Raw genomic sequence first — 15,987 nt, 5'->3', positions numbered from 1 at the left:
CGCCGCCGCCAGCCGTGCTGCTGCTACACCGCTGCCGTACCTCTTCACCCAGCCCGAGGCCGCTGCCGCTGCGTTGTTGACACAAGAGGTCGACCTTGTTCCAAACCTCGATTGTACGGCAGGTCAGCACCTTCTCGCTCACACCCAGCTGCCTCAGTACGGCAAGTACGGTATCGCGTTGTTGGGCGACATTTGGGCTCGACGCGTCCAGTACGTGGAGCAGCATATCAGCGGCCACCACCTCCTCCAGCGTCGCCCTGAGGCCACCAAGGCGAGAACGGGGGTCAGGGGGGTAACGACGCAGCACAGATGATGGACGGGGGCTAGGGGGAATGGGTTGCGGACACAAAAACCCGCCGTGGACATGAACATGTTTTCGAGTTGCCGCGTTGTGCCAGGCTGTTGTGTATCAGGTCCATCACCAAGGGGTGCAGCCGCTGCAGCTGTAGAAGCCCTACTCCTCCTCCAGAGGGTCGCCCACCTCCGTACTTGGAAACACCGCGTTCATGAGTTTGACATGCCTGGCTCGAGCCCCGAGAAGCCGACGAGGGGCTACTAGAGAACACACACACACACACACACACACATGCACACACACACACATACACACACACACACATACACACACACGCACGCACGCACGCACTACACACACACGCACGCACTACACACACAGTGAGAACCGTACGTAAAACGTCATGATCACTATTATCCATATTATATGCTGCCTTTCGCATACTGTTAGAAATGCCTTCTAACGTCTGATGCGGTATCCCTTCTCCTAACATACACGCAACAGGCAAAACGTAAGAGAGCGCACCCCACCCCACCCCACCCCACCCCACCCCACCCCACCCCACCCCACCCCACCCCACCCCACCCCACCCCACCCCCTCCTACCTGAACGCGGCCACCAGGCCCACCGGCAGATCCCGAATGAAGCCCACCGTGTCCGACACTGCCACGTGTGACCCACGGGTCGGCAGCCACACCCGACGAACTGCGGGGTCCAGCGTGGCGAACAGCATATCGGTTGGCGGCGGCAGTCCAGCGTCCCTGGAGCACATCGCGCCCGCCAGGCTGGTCTTGCCCACGTTGGTGTAACCGACAATGGCAACGGTTGGCAGACCTGCGGTTGGTGGTTGGTGGTGGTTGGTGGTTGAAAGCCTAGTGTCACGACCCATAATGACTTTCCCTGGCGGTTTGATGGAGTGCTGACCGGTGCGCAGGAGCAGAACCAACCCAGTATCAGCAGATCAAACGCCACGCTCGTACACAACCGCCACAACCACATTCCTGTACACCACATAACCCGAAACTGAACACGTACACATACAAGCCAAACCACTCGTCCCGACGATGTCCAGAAAACACAACATGAAATCGCCATGCATAAGAAGGTTCGAGATACCCCGGCGTATCAACCAAGTAATAAACAGCCGCAAACCATTTCAGATGACCCATGGGTCACACCGCACTCACCTGCCGCTCTGCGGCCCTGGCGCTGCACCCCCCGCGACGCCGCCACCGCCTTGAGCTCCGCCCTCAGAGTGGACAGGCGCTGCTTGATGCGGAAGCGCTGCTGCCTCAGCTCGGGGTCGCCACTGCCTCCACCGCCGCCCAGGCCGCCTGAGGACGGAATAAAAGCAGCAGACATCAATACACACACCAATACACACACCAATACATACATCAATACATACGTCAATACATACGTCAATACATACATAGATACACACATCAATACATACACCCATACATATATGTCAATACATACACCGTATACACGTACGCATTGCACATGCCAAGAAATGAGGTCAGGGGCGGTCTGAATGCGAATCCCATCGACCCGCAATCGAACCTGACAAAGGGGCTACCAAAAGGGGCTACCAAAAGGGGCTACGGAAAGCGGATAAGTGTGTCGTGGGGGTATACACCCACCCGGCGGCGGCCTCGACTGCAAGGGAGACGGGACAATAAAGACGGCATGCGGTGTGGGACTGGCCACAACCCCGCCGTACAACGAAAGCCGTACAAACCCCGGGAAACCCCTCACCTGCCCCAGTTGTCCCCCGCTGCCTGGCACTGACCACCTGAGGTGCCGGGCCCATGTCGGACATGATGCCGCCCCAGCCAGCGCCCACGCCGAACGCGCCTCGCCGCCCGTCAGCCCCGCGCATGCGCACTAGCCGAGGCAGCATGTACGACAGAGACGCCAGTTCGACCTGCCGCACAGTTTCGTGTGCCAAACATGGGCGGAGGGTGAGGAAACCGGATGGGTTCACGCTACAAGACTATGGAAAGGAGAAAAAATGAAAACTGGTGATGCCTGATGATGATGATGATGATGATGATGATGATGATGATGATGATGATGATGATGATGGTGGCTCAGGAGAGCGAGCATTAGAGCCGAAAGTGTGACATTGGTTCGCAAGGTGGTTGTGGTAGTTGTGATGAGGTTCAAACTTCGACAGGCAAACACCGCTTACGTTGGAAAACGGAAAGCAAGGTGTGCAATGCAAGGTTGTGCGCTTCAAAGCTTCCCAGCAGCTCCGCCTTTTCACCACAGACCTCCCCCTACTGCCTTTCGGTGCGGCTCCGAGTTTCTTGGCTAAAACTCTTACACCAGCTGAAAAACAGCTAAACCCTTAAAACCCTAAAACCCTCTTCGCCGGGTGTATTCGAGCTGTTGTTTTATCCAACAAACATGGTGGACTGTTGCTCCTCCCCCTAGAAACCCGGGGGGGGGGGCTGGCCGGCAGCGGGGGAGTAGCCGGCGGCATATTGACCCGCCTGCAGTCGAGCCTCCCGCGTGTGGGCCCGCTGGGCAAACAGCCTGAGGATAAGGCCCACTCGATCCACCACGGGCCGACCCAGAGCCAGCTCGATGTTGCGCTCCTGTGGGGGTTGGTTGGAGGCGTTGAGGTGTGTGCGTGTATGTGTATGTGTATGTGTATGGGTGTGTTGCTGGGGCACGGGAAAGGGGAAATAGTTCCCCGGGGGAAAGCGCGAGGAAGACAGTTTGTGTCTGTGTAAAGTGGTATCCTCTCGTAAGGGCAATAAGCACTAAGGAAGGGGCAATCGTACATATACGCACAAGAGTAGAACATTAACGCGACAACTGCCGACGTGTTGTAAAATGGTGAAATGAAGGAGCCGCAACACAACAGCGCGTGGGGAGGACATCCCCTGTGGTTCTCCGGGGCCGTGTTGGGCGATGTGGGTCGTGGGACACGGAATCAAGAGTGGAACGCACTTCTACGCCGTGAAGCCTTATTGTCGCCGACCGCATTGAATTTGCTGCAGCTCAACTTTGGCCAATGCGGCGGGGCCAATGCCAATGGGATTTCGTCCTCCAGCACCCTCGGGCCATACACAACAACCAGTATGCTGAGCAGACAGCCAAGTTATTTTCGTGTGCCAACCTCGTGCCTCTTCCTTCTCATCACAGCGCATCTGTTCATTGGGGGAATAGCTTTCTCCCCCCAGTAGCTCTTTCTCTTTACCCTGGGTGCACCGGTTACCTGTAGGGCTGTCAGAACCTCGTTGATAAAGACCGGGGTGCGGAGGCCGTCACCGATGCCGGCGCTGCCGCTGACGCCGCCCCCATGCTCCTGCCCCTGGAGTGCTGCCTCACCACCACCACCACCACCACCACCACCACCACCGCTGTCGCCACCACCAACATCAACCTCTAATGCGTCCCCTAGCGCCTCTACCACCTGGGCGCCCTGTGACAGCTCCACAGCTGCTCTGTCAAGGCTGCTCCCCTCCGCCACCTCTTGATGCTGCCGCAGCTGTTGCTCGGGTTGTTGGCGCTGCTGCCTTTTGATGGACCTGGTGGATCCAGGTTTTCCTCCTCCTCCGATTCCAGAACCGGATGGAGATCTGGATCCAGGTCCAGCTTCTGCCGCCTCCAGCGCGTCCAGCTGGCGTGCCAGCTCGTTCATGGTTCCGGAGCCAAAGTAAGTGGCACGCAGGCCCGAGACCGCCGGTCGCCGGAGCGCCGCGCCAGGGGGTGATAAGGACGATGACACGGTGGTGGTGGTGGTGGTCTCCCTGGAGCGACGGGGTCTCAGTCGGGCGCCACCCACCTCCAAAAAGGGACAGGGCTGACCTGCGTGTGAGTATGTATGTATGTACGTATGTATGTATGTAAGTATGTATGTATGTAAGTATGTATGTACGTATGTAAGTTTCTGTGAGGCGAATGAGGCGAGGGAGCATCCATCACGCCTCAAAGAGCACGCACAGCTCAACTGTACTTCATACCACAGTACCACATACATACAGGCGCACCAGTTAGGCTCTCAGCAAGCCGCAGGGCTTCCTCTCGGTCCTCCACGCCTCGATAGCGCGGGTGCACCAGCAGCAGTGCTGCTGCAGGCGGCGGCACTGCGGGAGAAGAGGTGCCAGCAGCTGGAGCCGGCACTGGCGATGGAGCAGCAGCTGCGCTTCCATATGACAGCCCGGGGGGAATGAGTGTTACGTGGGACAGGCACGGCGGCTGGCAGGGCTGTAATGGCGCTAGATGCTTCTGGAGGCGCTGCAGCCATGGATGCTGTGACCTCGAGGATGAAAATAATGGAGGAGGCGAAGGACGGGGCAGAATATGAAAGGGGGTTTTCAGGTCAGCAGCTGGGGGGCCTTGAACGTGTGGGGTTTGAGATGCAGGGTACGGAGGGGGAAGACCTTGCAAGTTGGGCCCCTGGGGGTCGGTTTGGTTTCTGCGAATGACGGATGGAAAGAGCCGACTGCAGCTGCTGATATTCGTTTCGGCGGAGTGCGCATAGTGCCGCTGCTCTCCTGTGGCGGGTCTGCTTTCGTCTCCGTGTGCGCTGGAGTTGGCGGCGTTGCTTAGCTTGACACAGACCCATGGGCCCGGTCCTCCAGATAGCCTTGTAATGGTTGCAGGTATGCCTTTGAGGTAATAGGAAGCAGAGGAGCTGTGAGCTATGAATGTGCACTGGAGAAGATTCAGCCATCGTGGGTACAAAACCGCCATGGACCACCTCACGTCCAGAAAGATGTCAACACGTTTACATTTGAGATAGAGGTGTGCAGCTATAATTGATTTCGGGATATAGATGTCGTCAGATTCTAAAACAAGGTGCAGGAAGCTTTCGATATGGAGTTGTGACCAGGATGGGTAAGCGTACCCATACAACCTGGTAGTAGCAGACTACATCCTTCTTATAGTTGCGGAACCAGTTGCGTACTAATGGTGTTGCCGTGTGGCCACACTCCGCAGAGGGCGCACTAAGGTGCCACTAGAGCGGCCACTGATTTCGTACATCGGGACAACCACCAAACTCCAAGGTGCTTTGCTTCCTTCGGGCACATTCATATTACTATCTGATATATTATTATGTTTCTGTATCATTATTCTTCGACGTCCCGAAGTCCTGCAAAGATGGCCTGTAGTATCATATGGCGACGTTTCGTGTTACGTCACAGAAAAGTGCCGATCGGCACTGAGGTAAACCGTCCAGCATACACAGAAAGGTCGCAGAGCGGTCAGGATGCGGCAGAAGGTCGGGCCCAGGATACTGATGGCAAAGAGTAGGGAATAAAAAGGATAGAAATGTGACCACCCCCAGGATAAGGATGGCAAGAAGGGCCCAGGATGTGCCAAATTTGGAATCTCCAAATCGGAAAGGTTGACCTCTCCGTGACCGTTACGGCCGCTTAAGGCCCACCACGTGGCCAATAAATGCATTTTGTTACTTCGCATATTCCGGGGCCAGCGGCGGAGCGACGGGCTTCGGCAGCTTGGCTGCAATGTAACCACACCCGCCCCCACTGCCATCTAGTGAGTTCTTAGACATGTCCCTGCTGTCGTCGACAATCATCGTTGCCTGCGTGATGGGGCACAACCAACCGCCAACCATTATCAGGTGTTAAATGGTAGCTGTCGGTGGGGCATCGATTGGCAACATCGCCCCATCGGAATTGCACACAGAAATTGTATGCACTCTAGGGGCGGCTGCTGGTTCTGTCATGACGGGAAGCAGGCAAAGTAACATGGGCTATATTCTTGGAAAGAATGGCTTTCTGGTATCATTGGAGGGGGAACCGTACTCTGCCATCACTGCTGCCGATGGTACTTCGGTCAAAAGAAATTGTCTATGTACTGCAGCTACTTCCGTATACCTATACCCCCCTCGACAGCAGCATGAACTGAACTCACCATCGGGAGCGGTACTTCGGCCTCCTCCGCGGCGGCCCACACCACCGCATCCAGCCGCGACAGCAATACGGCATATTCGTACAGTTGCTCGTCGAGGCTGTTAGCGGCCACGAGCTCTTTCAAGGCTGCGCCCCTGGGTACCACCTGTTGCATACAGAACAAAACTCACACTTTACGCACGTCACCGTACACTTTCGTGCAATGTAGCACGGCAGGACACATTCTTTACACACCGCAAAGAAATAACGGTAGCGCAGTCTCTGCTGCGCAGAGCGCACTTTTTTTCAGCGTGCTTCAGTGCTGCCGGTTGCTGATGATGAAGTCAAAGGGTCTCTTTTTGGCCACACGCCACACACAACACAGGATGTGCGTGCTGCGTTTAACTACCACCGTATCACCACCCCTTTCCTCGCCCCGCATTGCACCACGGCGATATCTTTCCCTCTCCACCAACCACCGTCGGCCCCTTTCCTCGTCTCCTCCCTCACTTGCCCCCAATTAACACAGACCTTGTCTGCAATTCGGGCCGCCTCGCGACTCATGTGGCTGCTGCTCCGGCCCTCGGACTGCACCCACGGCGGTTGACAGCGTTTCGGTTGGCCGTTGATGGCAATAACAGACATTCAAACGAATTACGCAGCTCATTACAGGGGCTCATGTTCTACAGGCGCGCATGTTGGATGGCCCCGCCTGATCCCCCCTCCCGGTGTTGGACTCAACCACAGGAAGGACCTAGGAGGAGGAGGCCCAGATGCGGTCCGGAATGTCCATGAGCCAACCGTTCCAACCGTCAACGAAGCCGTACACAACCGCAGCAATTGCCATGAACACAGTACCCCACTCACCTGGAGGAACGTCCTGTTCCAGCCCAAACCCCACGTGTGTCCCAGTTGCAGCAGCTGCTCCGAATCCTGGGGGTTGGCCAAACGGATAGCCGTACTGACAGACAGACAGACATGGTTGGTGTGGTGGACGAATGGGTTGATTGATGTACGCACGCACGCACAGGCCAACAAGTAGACAACAGAAAGGCCGGTACAGACAGACAGGAGGTACGACAAACCAAAGGACCAACTGTACGAACCCCAAATGCCAAGCATGGAGTTTTGCCGTTGGTTTTGCTGCCTCTATTGTTAGTTGGAAAGGAGTTCGCGGCGAACTGTTTCCATAAATGCAACGTAGATGGCTCCAGGCGAGAGACGTGCGAGCAGCTTCTTGTCGCCGCACAGCACACAATCAGTCCTGCGGTCCAGTCCTGAATCACCTCCAACACCAGTAGGACGTCCAGCGCGGCCAGCACGCTCCGGGCCGCCGGCAAATGCTCGGAGGCGTTCAGGGCGCCCTGAGGAACGAGGATAAACCAAAAAGCAAATGGATATACGTTTTGTCCTATTTGATGTGACAATCGAATCAGTATGAAAAGGAAAGCACCAAGACGATGCTCACTTCTTATCCAACTGGATCCATTCACCTGGAAGAATCCTGCACACGTGCTTAAATGGACTGAGCCACGCCTGTGTGTGTATGTATGTATTATGTGTGGAACAGGGGGGCATATCTTCACCCGTGGCCTCTACCCGGCGAAACCCTGCCTTCCCCGGCATTTCGGGGCACCCTCATCTAGTCACCTAGTCAACTTCTCAGTGGATCGCTCAGGTTCCGCACCCACCGCCAACATCCAATGGAATCTGCCGGATCGACGGCGGCCCAACTCTATTCCTGGTCGGCGTGCAGGTTAACTTTATCCCAAGTCACCACCGTCCATCGACTACGGGCACTCTACCTTTCACCACCGGAAGAATTATCGACCCTGACAGGTCTCGATCCCGGGATCTCCCGGGGGCATTAGTGCGTGCTCCACCAGTAGTGCCTAACCTAAGCACCTAAGCATGCTCACGCATTCACGCACCGTCCGCACGTAAAAACCCTTCTCCCCAAGCAGCGCTCGGACATAGTAGTTGTCTAAAGCTGCCGGCAGCAGTCGCCGCCAGTCCGCCAGCGTCATGCTCCGCATGTACTGCGCCGTATGCTCCCCTAGCCAGTCGTACGTCGTCCGTACAATGAACCTCATGTGGCTCACTAAGCGCTGCTGGGGATCCCTGAGGGGGACACGTGTCAGGGTTAGGGTTAGGGTGGTCGGACCACCGGTGCCGTCAACCGAAGGACGATAACATGCTTCGGTTGCTGGCCTCCGTGTAGTAAGGGACATCGTCCCCCACAACGGCGGGAGCTGCATCAATTATGTAGGTACGTATGTATGTGTGTATACACGACAGGACATGCGCTCGTGTGCGTGATGGCCTGATGGCATATCTGTCTTCCTGCATGTCTGTCTGTCTGGCTGCTTGCCCATCTGTTTATCTGCCGTGCTCGTCTGTTTGTCTTCTGCCTGTTTGCTTTTGCCCATCTGCTTGCCTGCCCTGTTCGTCTGTCTGTTAGTCAGCCGACCTGTCCGTACCTTAGCACTGCGAGGTTAAGAAAGTTGCTGCACAAGGCAGGGGGAGAGGTCACGTTGCCGCCGCGACCGCGTAGCGTGTATTCACTGGGGGTTTAGGGCGTCAGCGGTTGTGGCGGTTGGTGGTTGGGGTAACTGTGGAATTGTTGGGTTATGAGAACAATGCGCCGATGCGGAAGAGTGAGGGTCACAACTCCCTCGCCCGTACACAGACACAAAAAGCACTGCCCCACCTTCCCTTGAGCAACATGCCATCTCTTTCCCCCCTTGCCCACCCCCACAACCACACACATACATACACACAACATGCCCCAAACACCCCGGCAACTGCCCAACCACTACACACGCAACCTCCCCCGCGTTTTGTCATAAACAGCAACACTCGGCACACACACATACATTTGTGACATGGGCGATGTTCCGTCTTGAATCTGCAATTAGCCCGGAGCATCCCCAACGTCACGTACTCCACACTGCCCTTGCCATTGGTTTGCCTAACTACTCTTCTCGCTGTCCAGCTGTTCAAAAAAAAACGTAATCACACACATACACACACACAAACGCGCACGCGCACGCGCGCGTGTATGCACCTCGCATAGAAGGTAAAGCCCCGCTCATCAAGCCGTGCAGAGCGCTGCTCGCAGCTCAGCCACAAGGACCGGGAGCCGTAACGCATGCCCCACTTGGCCAGCTGGCTGCGTGTGTGCAAGGGTAGGCGGTGTGCACAAGTGCGTGTTTTTACAGGGATTTGGGTTGGGCTGTGCCGCCAACGGGCGTTTGCGCGCTCAAACGATCCAAACATGACCACAATCCAAAAGGACCACCTCCGCAAAAAATCCCCCGGGGGGGGGGGGCCGGGACGCAAGAAGGTGCTGTAAGGGGACGGGGGGAAGGGTGTAAAAAGAGAGGGAAGCCAGGAAAAAAAAGCCCAACAGTCATATGTCGACGCGGCCTCCTTTGTTCCCCGGAGGACAGCTCCCAGACGGGGGAGTGAGCAGGGCCCCACCAGAGAGCGTGATGTGTGAGAGATGAGATGCATCCGGACATGGTGAGATGTGAAGTAAGCTGTAATGCGCTGTCGGAACGTACTTACGTATACAGCTTGGACTCGCACCGGCTGAAATTGGGGAGCGCACGCCTGGAGGGGGAAAAAGGGCGAGGGGGGAAAGATGAACCACGAACGAATGAAGCTGCTGCCAGGGAAAGAGTGGGGGCCGCAGGGGAAGAGTGGCGGTCGGAGACACAACACACATCAGCACCTGGAGGGCGGCGGGATACAAAAGGAAAGGAGCAGTGACTTAGTGACCGGTTGTGTCGGTGGGTACGTCGGTGGGTGTGTCGGTGGGTATGTCGTCTTCCGTAAAGTTCTGCATGTAATGATTTTCTCTTATGTTATCTTCTTCAACTGTAAAATGATGTAGTTCTCCTGGCCCAGTTTTACTTGAACAGACAGAAGCACAAACCTGCATCTGGCGTTGTAGGCCTTACGATTGATCCAGCGGGGTCCGTCGTTGAACTCGGGAATCAAGCAAGTGTACTGCTCCTCTACGGAAAACGTCGTACAACCGACTTCAGCTGCGAAAACATCATCAACAAAGACATACAGAGGCCGCGGAGACACAAAATGAACAACCCAAACCTGCCATACATGGTCACGTCATCAATGCACACTCGCTTTGCGTTTCCCACCTCATGTTGATAATAATTGTATGTGTGTGTGTTCGTGTGTATGTGTATGTGTGGTGTGGTGTTTGTGTGTGTTCGTGTGTATGTGTGTGTGTGTGTTTGTTCGTCTATGTGTTCGTGTTCGTGTGTGTTACACCTCATATTATTCCTTTCCAACACAAGCATCGAGCTGGAAGGAGTTCAATGTGCTCAACGGCATCCTCCCCATTTCGACCGCCCATGAAAGGCACGTCATAAGCCTTACATGGACTGCCTATGCCATACTCTTCAACCCCGCAGATTGAATCAAATCGCGGTTTCATGGCTTGTGTGGCTCTTCATATTGCTGCACAAGAGGAAGCTGAGAGAGCGTTCGTTTCCCGCCCAAACATAGCTCGGCCCTGACGGGCGCTGTCTCCCCCCTTCACCTGCATCCGTGTAATACATCGCCCTCTAAAACTCAAAAAGGAAAAGCTCTAAAACCGGTGAGAAATCCGTACGGCCACTCGCACCAGAAGTGACGCACACGCTCGTTCCTGCCGCCTTCGAAAAGTGGTAGTACTCGACCGCTGATTTCCGTACGGCACTGGCGGCGTGCAGGTCGTACAGCTGCGTCGTTGCCGTACACCGGACCAGCACCAGCACCAGCACCATCATCATCATCGACATCAGCACCGCACCGACATGCAGAGACAGACGAACGCACGTCGTGTTGTAGTGGTAGGAGGAGCACAGGACGTACAGGAGTACGGAATGTGTACGGAACGCGATTAAGGAGCGTCTTGACATGTGCCTTTCCCAGCCGTTCCTATCGCTAATGCACATTAGGAACGCTGACAGCTGAATCGCAATCACAAAGGCGGGCTTGGCAATTATCCGGACCAAATCAAGTTGTAAATATGTATTGTAACTAAAAAATAAGAGTAAATCTTGGAGATCTGATAACTTGTGATAAGAATATTATAGAATCGCACTATATGGAGTTACTCTAACAGCTCAAACAGACAAGATTTGATTGGACCAGATTGCGAGATCGAGCTTCACGGAGACCCACAATGCCTTAAGGGACAACGAAGAAAGACAATTTGGCGGTGGACCTCGAGAAAAACGATCCCTTACCCGTACCTTCATCAGGATGCGCATAGCTGCTGCGTCATCTAGCTGTTTGGCGCGGGCAGGAGACGGGGGATAGGAGCGCAACGGAAAAGAGAGGGGTGGGGTGGGGGGTGTACTTAATGAGCGGCGCGGTCGGAGGCTGGGCGCGACACCGCCCGGCACGGAAATGGCCCCGATGGCTAAGAAGAGCGCTCGCGAGGTGAGTGGAGGGGGAGAGAGCTAACTCAGACAACTGCCCAAAAGTGTGTTGGGGGGGAAGACGAACCACGAACGTGTGAAGCTCATGCCAAAGGATAGACACTGTTCCTTTCTCGGCAAATTATTTACAAGACGCCCGACACGTAATCGACTTCCCCTTTTTTTGCATGCGGCGGACTCGCCTGGCCCCAGGTCTTTCCCGCTGCGATCCAGGCCTGTAGCAGCATCGCTGTCACCACCCGTCGCAGTAGCGGGTAGCTGTGGCCCTCCGGCACCGCGCCCACGTAGCGCTCCGCCGCCGCCAGCCAGGAGGATAGCCCCTCAGGCCGCTCTCCCAGTCGGCGCGAGTGATACTGATTCTGTAGCTGCCGTCGATGCTGGTGGCGGCGGTGGCGGCGGCGGTGCTCCTGCGTTAGAGGGGATTGCGCTGGCGGGAGGAAACCGGCTTCCCTGCCGCTGCGGATGAGCTCCTGCAGGGCTTCAATTGCGGTGGGGTCGCCCTGCCAGTGCGCCACCACATGGGTCGTGCCAATAGATTCCAGCAGAGCGTGCAGGAGTGCCGTGGTGTTGGGGTTCAGCTGGGGGCCGTCATCCGTGGCCTGGAGATGGTCCGGCACGAGGGCGACTTGGAGCGCGGTCTCGAGGCCACTCTCTGCCGCGTTCAAATCCCAATACGCCGATGTTATATTTGGAGTGCAGGCGAGGACAATGAGCAACGCGACGAGAAGGGACCATTTCATGTTGTACACCTAAAGCGTTTACGGTGCAATTGAACAAGATTCATGATAAATTCAATAAACCACATATAGGATTTTCAATTTGCTAAGAGTTAGGATGCGATGTAGCGCGGCATCGGAGGACGTCGCAACTGTCACTGGCTCGTGTCTGGTTCGTCAAAATCATTATTCATCTTACATATAAATATATGTCTAAATATATTGTTAGTAAGTGACGAGAGGAATGGGTCGAAATGAAATGATGGGCGAAGGACGACAAACGACTTAAAAAGTGATCAATTGCAGTTACGCGCCTGGCGCCTAAACAATAGCTCTGGGACCCAGTTCGCTGCTTACTGTATGAAATTTTATGTCAGGATGGACTCATAACGTTTAGCGTCAACTGCGAACTGTTGCGTTGGGGCTCGTTCAATGATTTCCAGCAAAGCGTTGGGGCTGCTCTTCCTTTTTATCACATCAGCTTCATGGATCGGAGCATCGTTCATAACCCAGGCGCTTGTATCGCGGGGGGAGCAAGAGCAGCCAGCATTGGAGCCCTGGCTGTTAACGCTGATATGTTCGTCAACGCTGATGATCTACTTACCCGTTGGGCATTTTGCCCGCAAGCGAGCACGGTACGAGGGACGTGTCGCTCGTGCGCCTCGAAGCCACAGGCCGAGAACCCGTCAGCGCAAGGCTCCCTCATACGTCGACGTTGCCTTGGAACATGCCACCGGTTGCCTGCACCCCAGACGCAGGTTGGTGCCTGCCAAAAACAAATCCAAATTTTGGGTTTCACACCCGCTCACTTATGGAATGCCCTTGTCTCATCCTTATTCAACCTGCCCTCCTTTGCAATAACCCGCCCGCCCCCAAGCCAAAGGCTCCCCCCGCAACCCCCCCGTTTTTCCCCCACTGCGCGCTACACCCCGTAGAGCTGTAGCTGCCGCTGCGACGGCGGCAGCAAATAACGACAGTACGGCAGGAGAGGCTGATGACGTCAGCGAAGAAGACGGCATCGACGGCTCGGATGCAGAGGCAGGAACGCTTGGGCGCAGTCGTGCAGGACGTGGTGGTGGCGGCGGCGGTGGTGACGGCGGCGGCAGCGGCGGCACTGACTCAGCTGCATTGGCGGCGGCTCGCGCCGGCAGGGGCGCGGAGCGTCAGCCGCTGCTACACAGCCACAAGCTTCCGGCTCACGGTGGTGGTGGAGGCGACACGGCAGCGGGGTTGGGCACACCGGCGGTGGCGCTGCCGGGTGGTGAGGCTGACGGCGGCGAGGGCGGCACCGAAGGCGGGGAGGTGGAGACCTCCCAGATTGTGCGGGCTGCGTTTGTGGTAAGTCCAGCGACGGCCAGCACTCCCGGGGCTGTATGTGGTTTTTCATTATCTGAGCCGCGATGAAGGGAATGCTGCGCGCGCGCGCGCGTGTGTGTGTGTGTGTGTGTACGAGGTGGTTTTTGGTGGTGATTATGACAGTGAGGCGTTGGTTAGGTTGTTGGTGCTAGTGCCAACGAGGCCGATTACGGGTAATTTAAGCCAAGTACTAGATTTTGGTAACTTCATAATTCATCGCCTCACCCATTTTAATACCTCTGGGAACCTGCTGGGAGTTTATTTGTTGTCGTATTATGGCTGTTGCCGTACAGCAGATCCGGACTTGGATCAAAAGTCCTTTGTATCGTATCGCCGGTCCTAATCCTCTGTGTGATGATTTAGCATGTGTTTTTCGCACAGTACTATCTCCCCCCGGCTTCTTCCCCCCTTACCCCTTACCCCAAACCCGGGCCCCACCCGCTCTGACGTGTCAGGTGGCCCCGGTCTGGTTTGCCGCCCAGCTGGCCTTCACGGCCTCCCTGGAGTTCACCTCCGTCACCTCCAACACCGTACTGTCGTCCTGCTCGTCACTGTTCGTTTACCTCGGCAGCTTGGCGTTAGGTGGGGACCACCGACCACCCGGAAGGGGGGGGGAAGAGGAGGAGGAGGGGGTGGGGGGTTGCATGAGGAGGAGAGGGCTACTATAATAAGTTATAACTGTTATATTAAAAAAACAAAGTTGTAAATACTATGAAATATTGTAGCTACTTCACTGATTGTATAGTAAACGAATTACTAAAGTTATGATTTTACATTTAGATACGTATCTGTGCGTGCCAGGGCTGAAAGGCGAACAAACGAGCCGCTGTTCAAGGGCGGCTGGGTCGTTGCCGCCCGTGATGTGGGAGGGCGGGTTAGGGTTTCTGTCGCCCAGTAGGGTCGATTCCGGCCCTCCCTCGGCGAAGGGATGCTGGAGAGGGGAAAACTCGGCGTCAGAGAGACAGACAGACAAACAGACGGACAGACAGACAGACGGGGAGAAGGGCAGACAGACAGACGGACAGACGGGGAGAAGGGAGAAGGGCAGACGGAGTCGGGCGGCGGTGTGTTGGGCTGGAAGAGGGGTCGTAGGGGGGCGGGGGCGGTTGGTGTTAGGGGAGGGATGGGATGAGGGAGCCCTGAGGGGACTGATGTGGGGGTAATGGTGTTTAACGATGGGTCGGGTGAGTGATTGAGACAGTCACAACAACAGCCACCACAGTCCATGCCACGTGCCTGTTTGTCCGTTACAGGCACAACTGCTGCTTGCGTCATCGCCATAACCATAACCATAACCGACACCTCGTGTGATTTGGTATGCCCTCCCCAAGCTCTCCCAGAAGGGCTCCAACCTCACACCCCTCCCTCGCACCCTTCCCCTTGCAGGCCAGGAGGTTGGCAGCGCGCTGCGGTTTGCCAGCGTGGTGGCGGCTATGGCAGGTACGTGGTGAACTGGCGTGTGTGTATGTATGCATGTATGCATGTATGTTTGTTTTTGTGTGTGTTTGTGTTTTGATGATCTTAGCCGCGAGGACGGACACGATGGACAGGTGTGTGTGGGGGGGGGTTGGGGGGGTTCGTGCGTGTATCGCGTGTGCGTGTATTGCGTGTGCGTGTATTGCGTGTGCGTGTATTGGGTGTCTGATGTCTTCGTGTGAGATTTTCCGCGTGGAGTGAGGGCAGCGGTGACGATATGGGTTGGGGAAGGCGGAGGGCGAGGGGGGCAGTGTGTTACAGCTCGTACCGCTTTTCAGTTACACAACACAACTGAAATACTCGAGCGATGTTTAATGTTTTTCATTGACCCCTCGCTCCAACACTCGCAATGGCGCTGCCTAATGATGTTTTGTAAACGTTCATTACTTTGGTACGCAGGTACGACATTAGTCGCCTTGGGCGATAAGCGGAACGAAGATAGCGGCAGTAGCAGCGGCGGCAGCAGCAGTAAAGATGGCGGCGGGTTTGGCGGTGGCGGATCCAACCCGCTGTTTGGGGACGCACTGACGCTCATTGCGGCGGCGCTGTACGCCCTGTACACCATCATGATGAAGAGACTGCTGGTCAAGGTGGGTGAATGGGAGGGTGAATGGCTGTGTGTATGTATGTATGTTGTTACAGGGTGGTTAACTTCGCCAGCGGCCCCCTTTCCCGGGGCAGTCCCTGCTCTCCCCTGCTAGAGGGGCACCCTAATCCGTATGTATGTATGTGTATGTATGTATGCATGTATGTATGTATATATGTATGTATATATGTATGTATATGTATATGTATGTATGTATGTATGTATG

At 55.8% G+C, this 15,987-nt stretch overlaps 2 protein-coding genes across 2 annotated transcripts in view; one reads left to right on the top strand and one right to left on the bottom strand.

Annotated features, from left to right (window-relative positions):
- Positions 1-12,367, bottom strand: part of VOLCADRAFT_105192 (uncharacterized protein) — a gene marked incomplete at its 5' end in the record, with an annotated part of 19,275 nt that extends 6,908 nt beyond the window's left edge. The window contains 21 exons of the mRNA XM_002951630.1: positions 41-257; positions 901-1,129; positions 1,483-1,629; positions 1,942-1,957; positions 2,091-2,225; positions 2,857-2,901; positions 3,528-4,120; positions 4,303-4,398; positions 5,807-5,861; positions 6,194-6,337; positions 6,703-6,759; positions 7,039-7,132; positions 7,640-7,707; positions 8,103-8,292; positions 8,652-8,735; positions 9,239-9,343; positions 9,742-9,786; positions 10,112-10,223; positions 10,826-10,922; positions 11,439-11,474; positions 11,867-12,367. Coding sequence (XP_002951676.1) covers positions 41-257; positions 901-1,129; positions 1,483-1,629; positions 1,942-1,957; positions 2,091-2,225; positions 2,857-2,901; positions 3,528-4,120; positions 4,303-4,398; positions 5,807-5,861; positions 6,194-6,337; positions 6,703-6,759; positions 7,039-7,132; positions 7,640-7,707; positions 8,103-8,292; positions 8,652-8,735; positions 9,239-9,343; positions 9,742-9,786; positions 10,112-10,223; positions 10,826-10,922; positions 11,439-11,474; positions 11,867-12,367 — 3,066 coding nt within the window. The remainder of the gene's footprint in view (positions 1-40; positions 258-900; positions 1,130-1,482; positions 1,630-1,941; positions 1,958-2,090; positions 2,226-2,856; positions 2,902-3,527; positions 4,121-4,302; positions 4,399-5,806; positions 5,862-6,193; positions 6,338-6,702; positions 6,760-7,038; positions 7,133-7,639; positions 7,708-8,102; positions 8,293-8,651; positions 8,736-9,238; positions 9,344-9,741; positions 9,787-10,111; positions 10,224-10,825; positions 10,923-11,438; positions 11,475-11,866) is intronic.
- Positions 12,368-12,775: 408 nt separating this feature from the next.
- The window catches only part of VOLCADRAFT_92257 (uncharacterized protein), a gene marked incomplete at both ends in the record, with an annotated part of 7,010 nt that continues 3,798 nt past the window's right edge, over positions 12,776-15,987 (top strand). Inside the window, 5 exons of the mRNA XM_002951726.1 lie at positions 12,776-13,101; positions 13,279-13,681; positions 14,155-14,281; positions 15,086-15,139; positions 15,575-15,765. Coding sequence (XP_002951772.1) covers positions 12,776-13,101; positions 13,279-13,681; positions 14,155-14,281; positions 15,086-15,139; positions 15,575-15,765 — 1,101 coding nt within the window. The remainder of the gene's footprint in view (positions 13,102-13,278; positions 13,682-14,154; positions 14,282-15,085; positions 15,140-15,574; positions 15,766-15,987) is intronic.

This window comes from Volvox carteri (assembly GCF_000143455.1).
Source record: "Volvox carteri f. nagariensis unplaced genomic scaffold VOLCAscaffold_25, whole genome shotgun sequence".
NCBI classification, from domain to species: domain Eukaryota; kingdom Viridiplantae; phylum Chlorophyta; class Chlorophyceae; order Chlamydomonadales; family Volvocaceae; genus Volvox; species Volvox carteri.
Note: the sequence above shows the minus strand (reverse complement) of the source record. Positions and strands in the feature narration are given on the sequence as shown.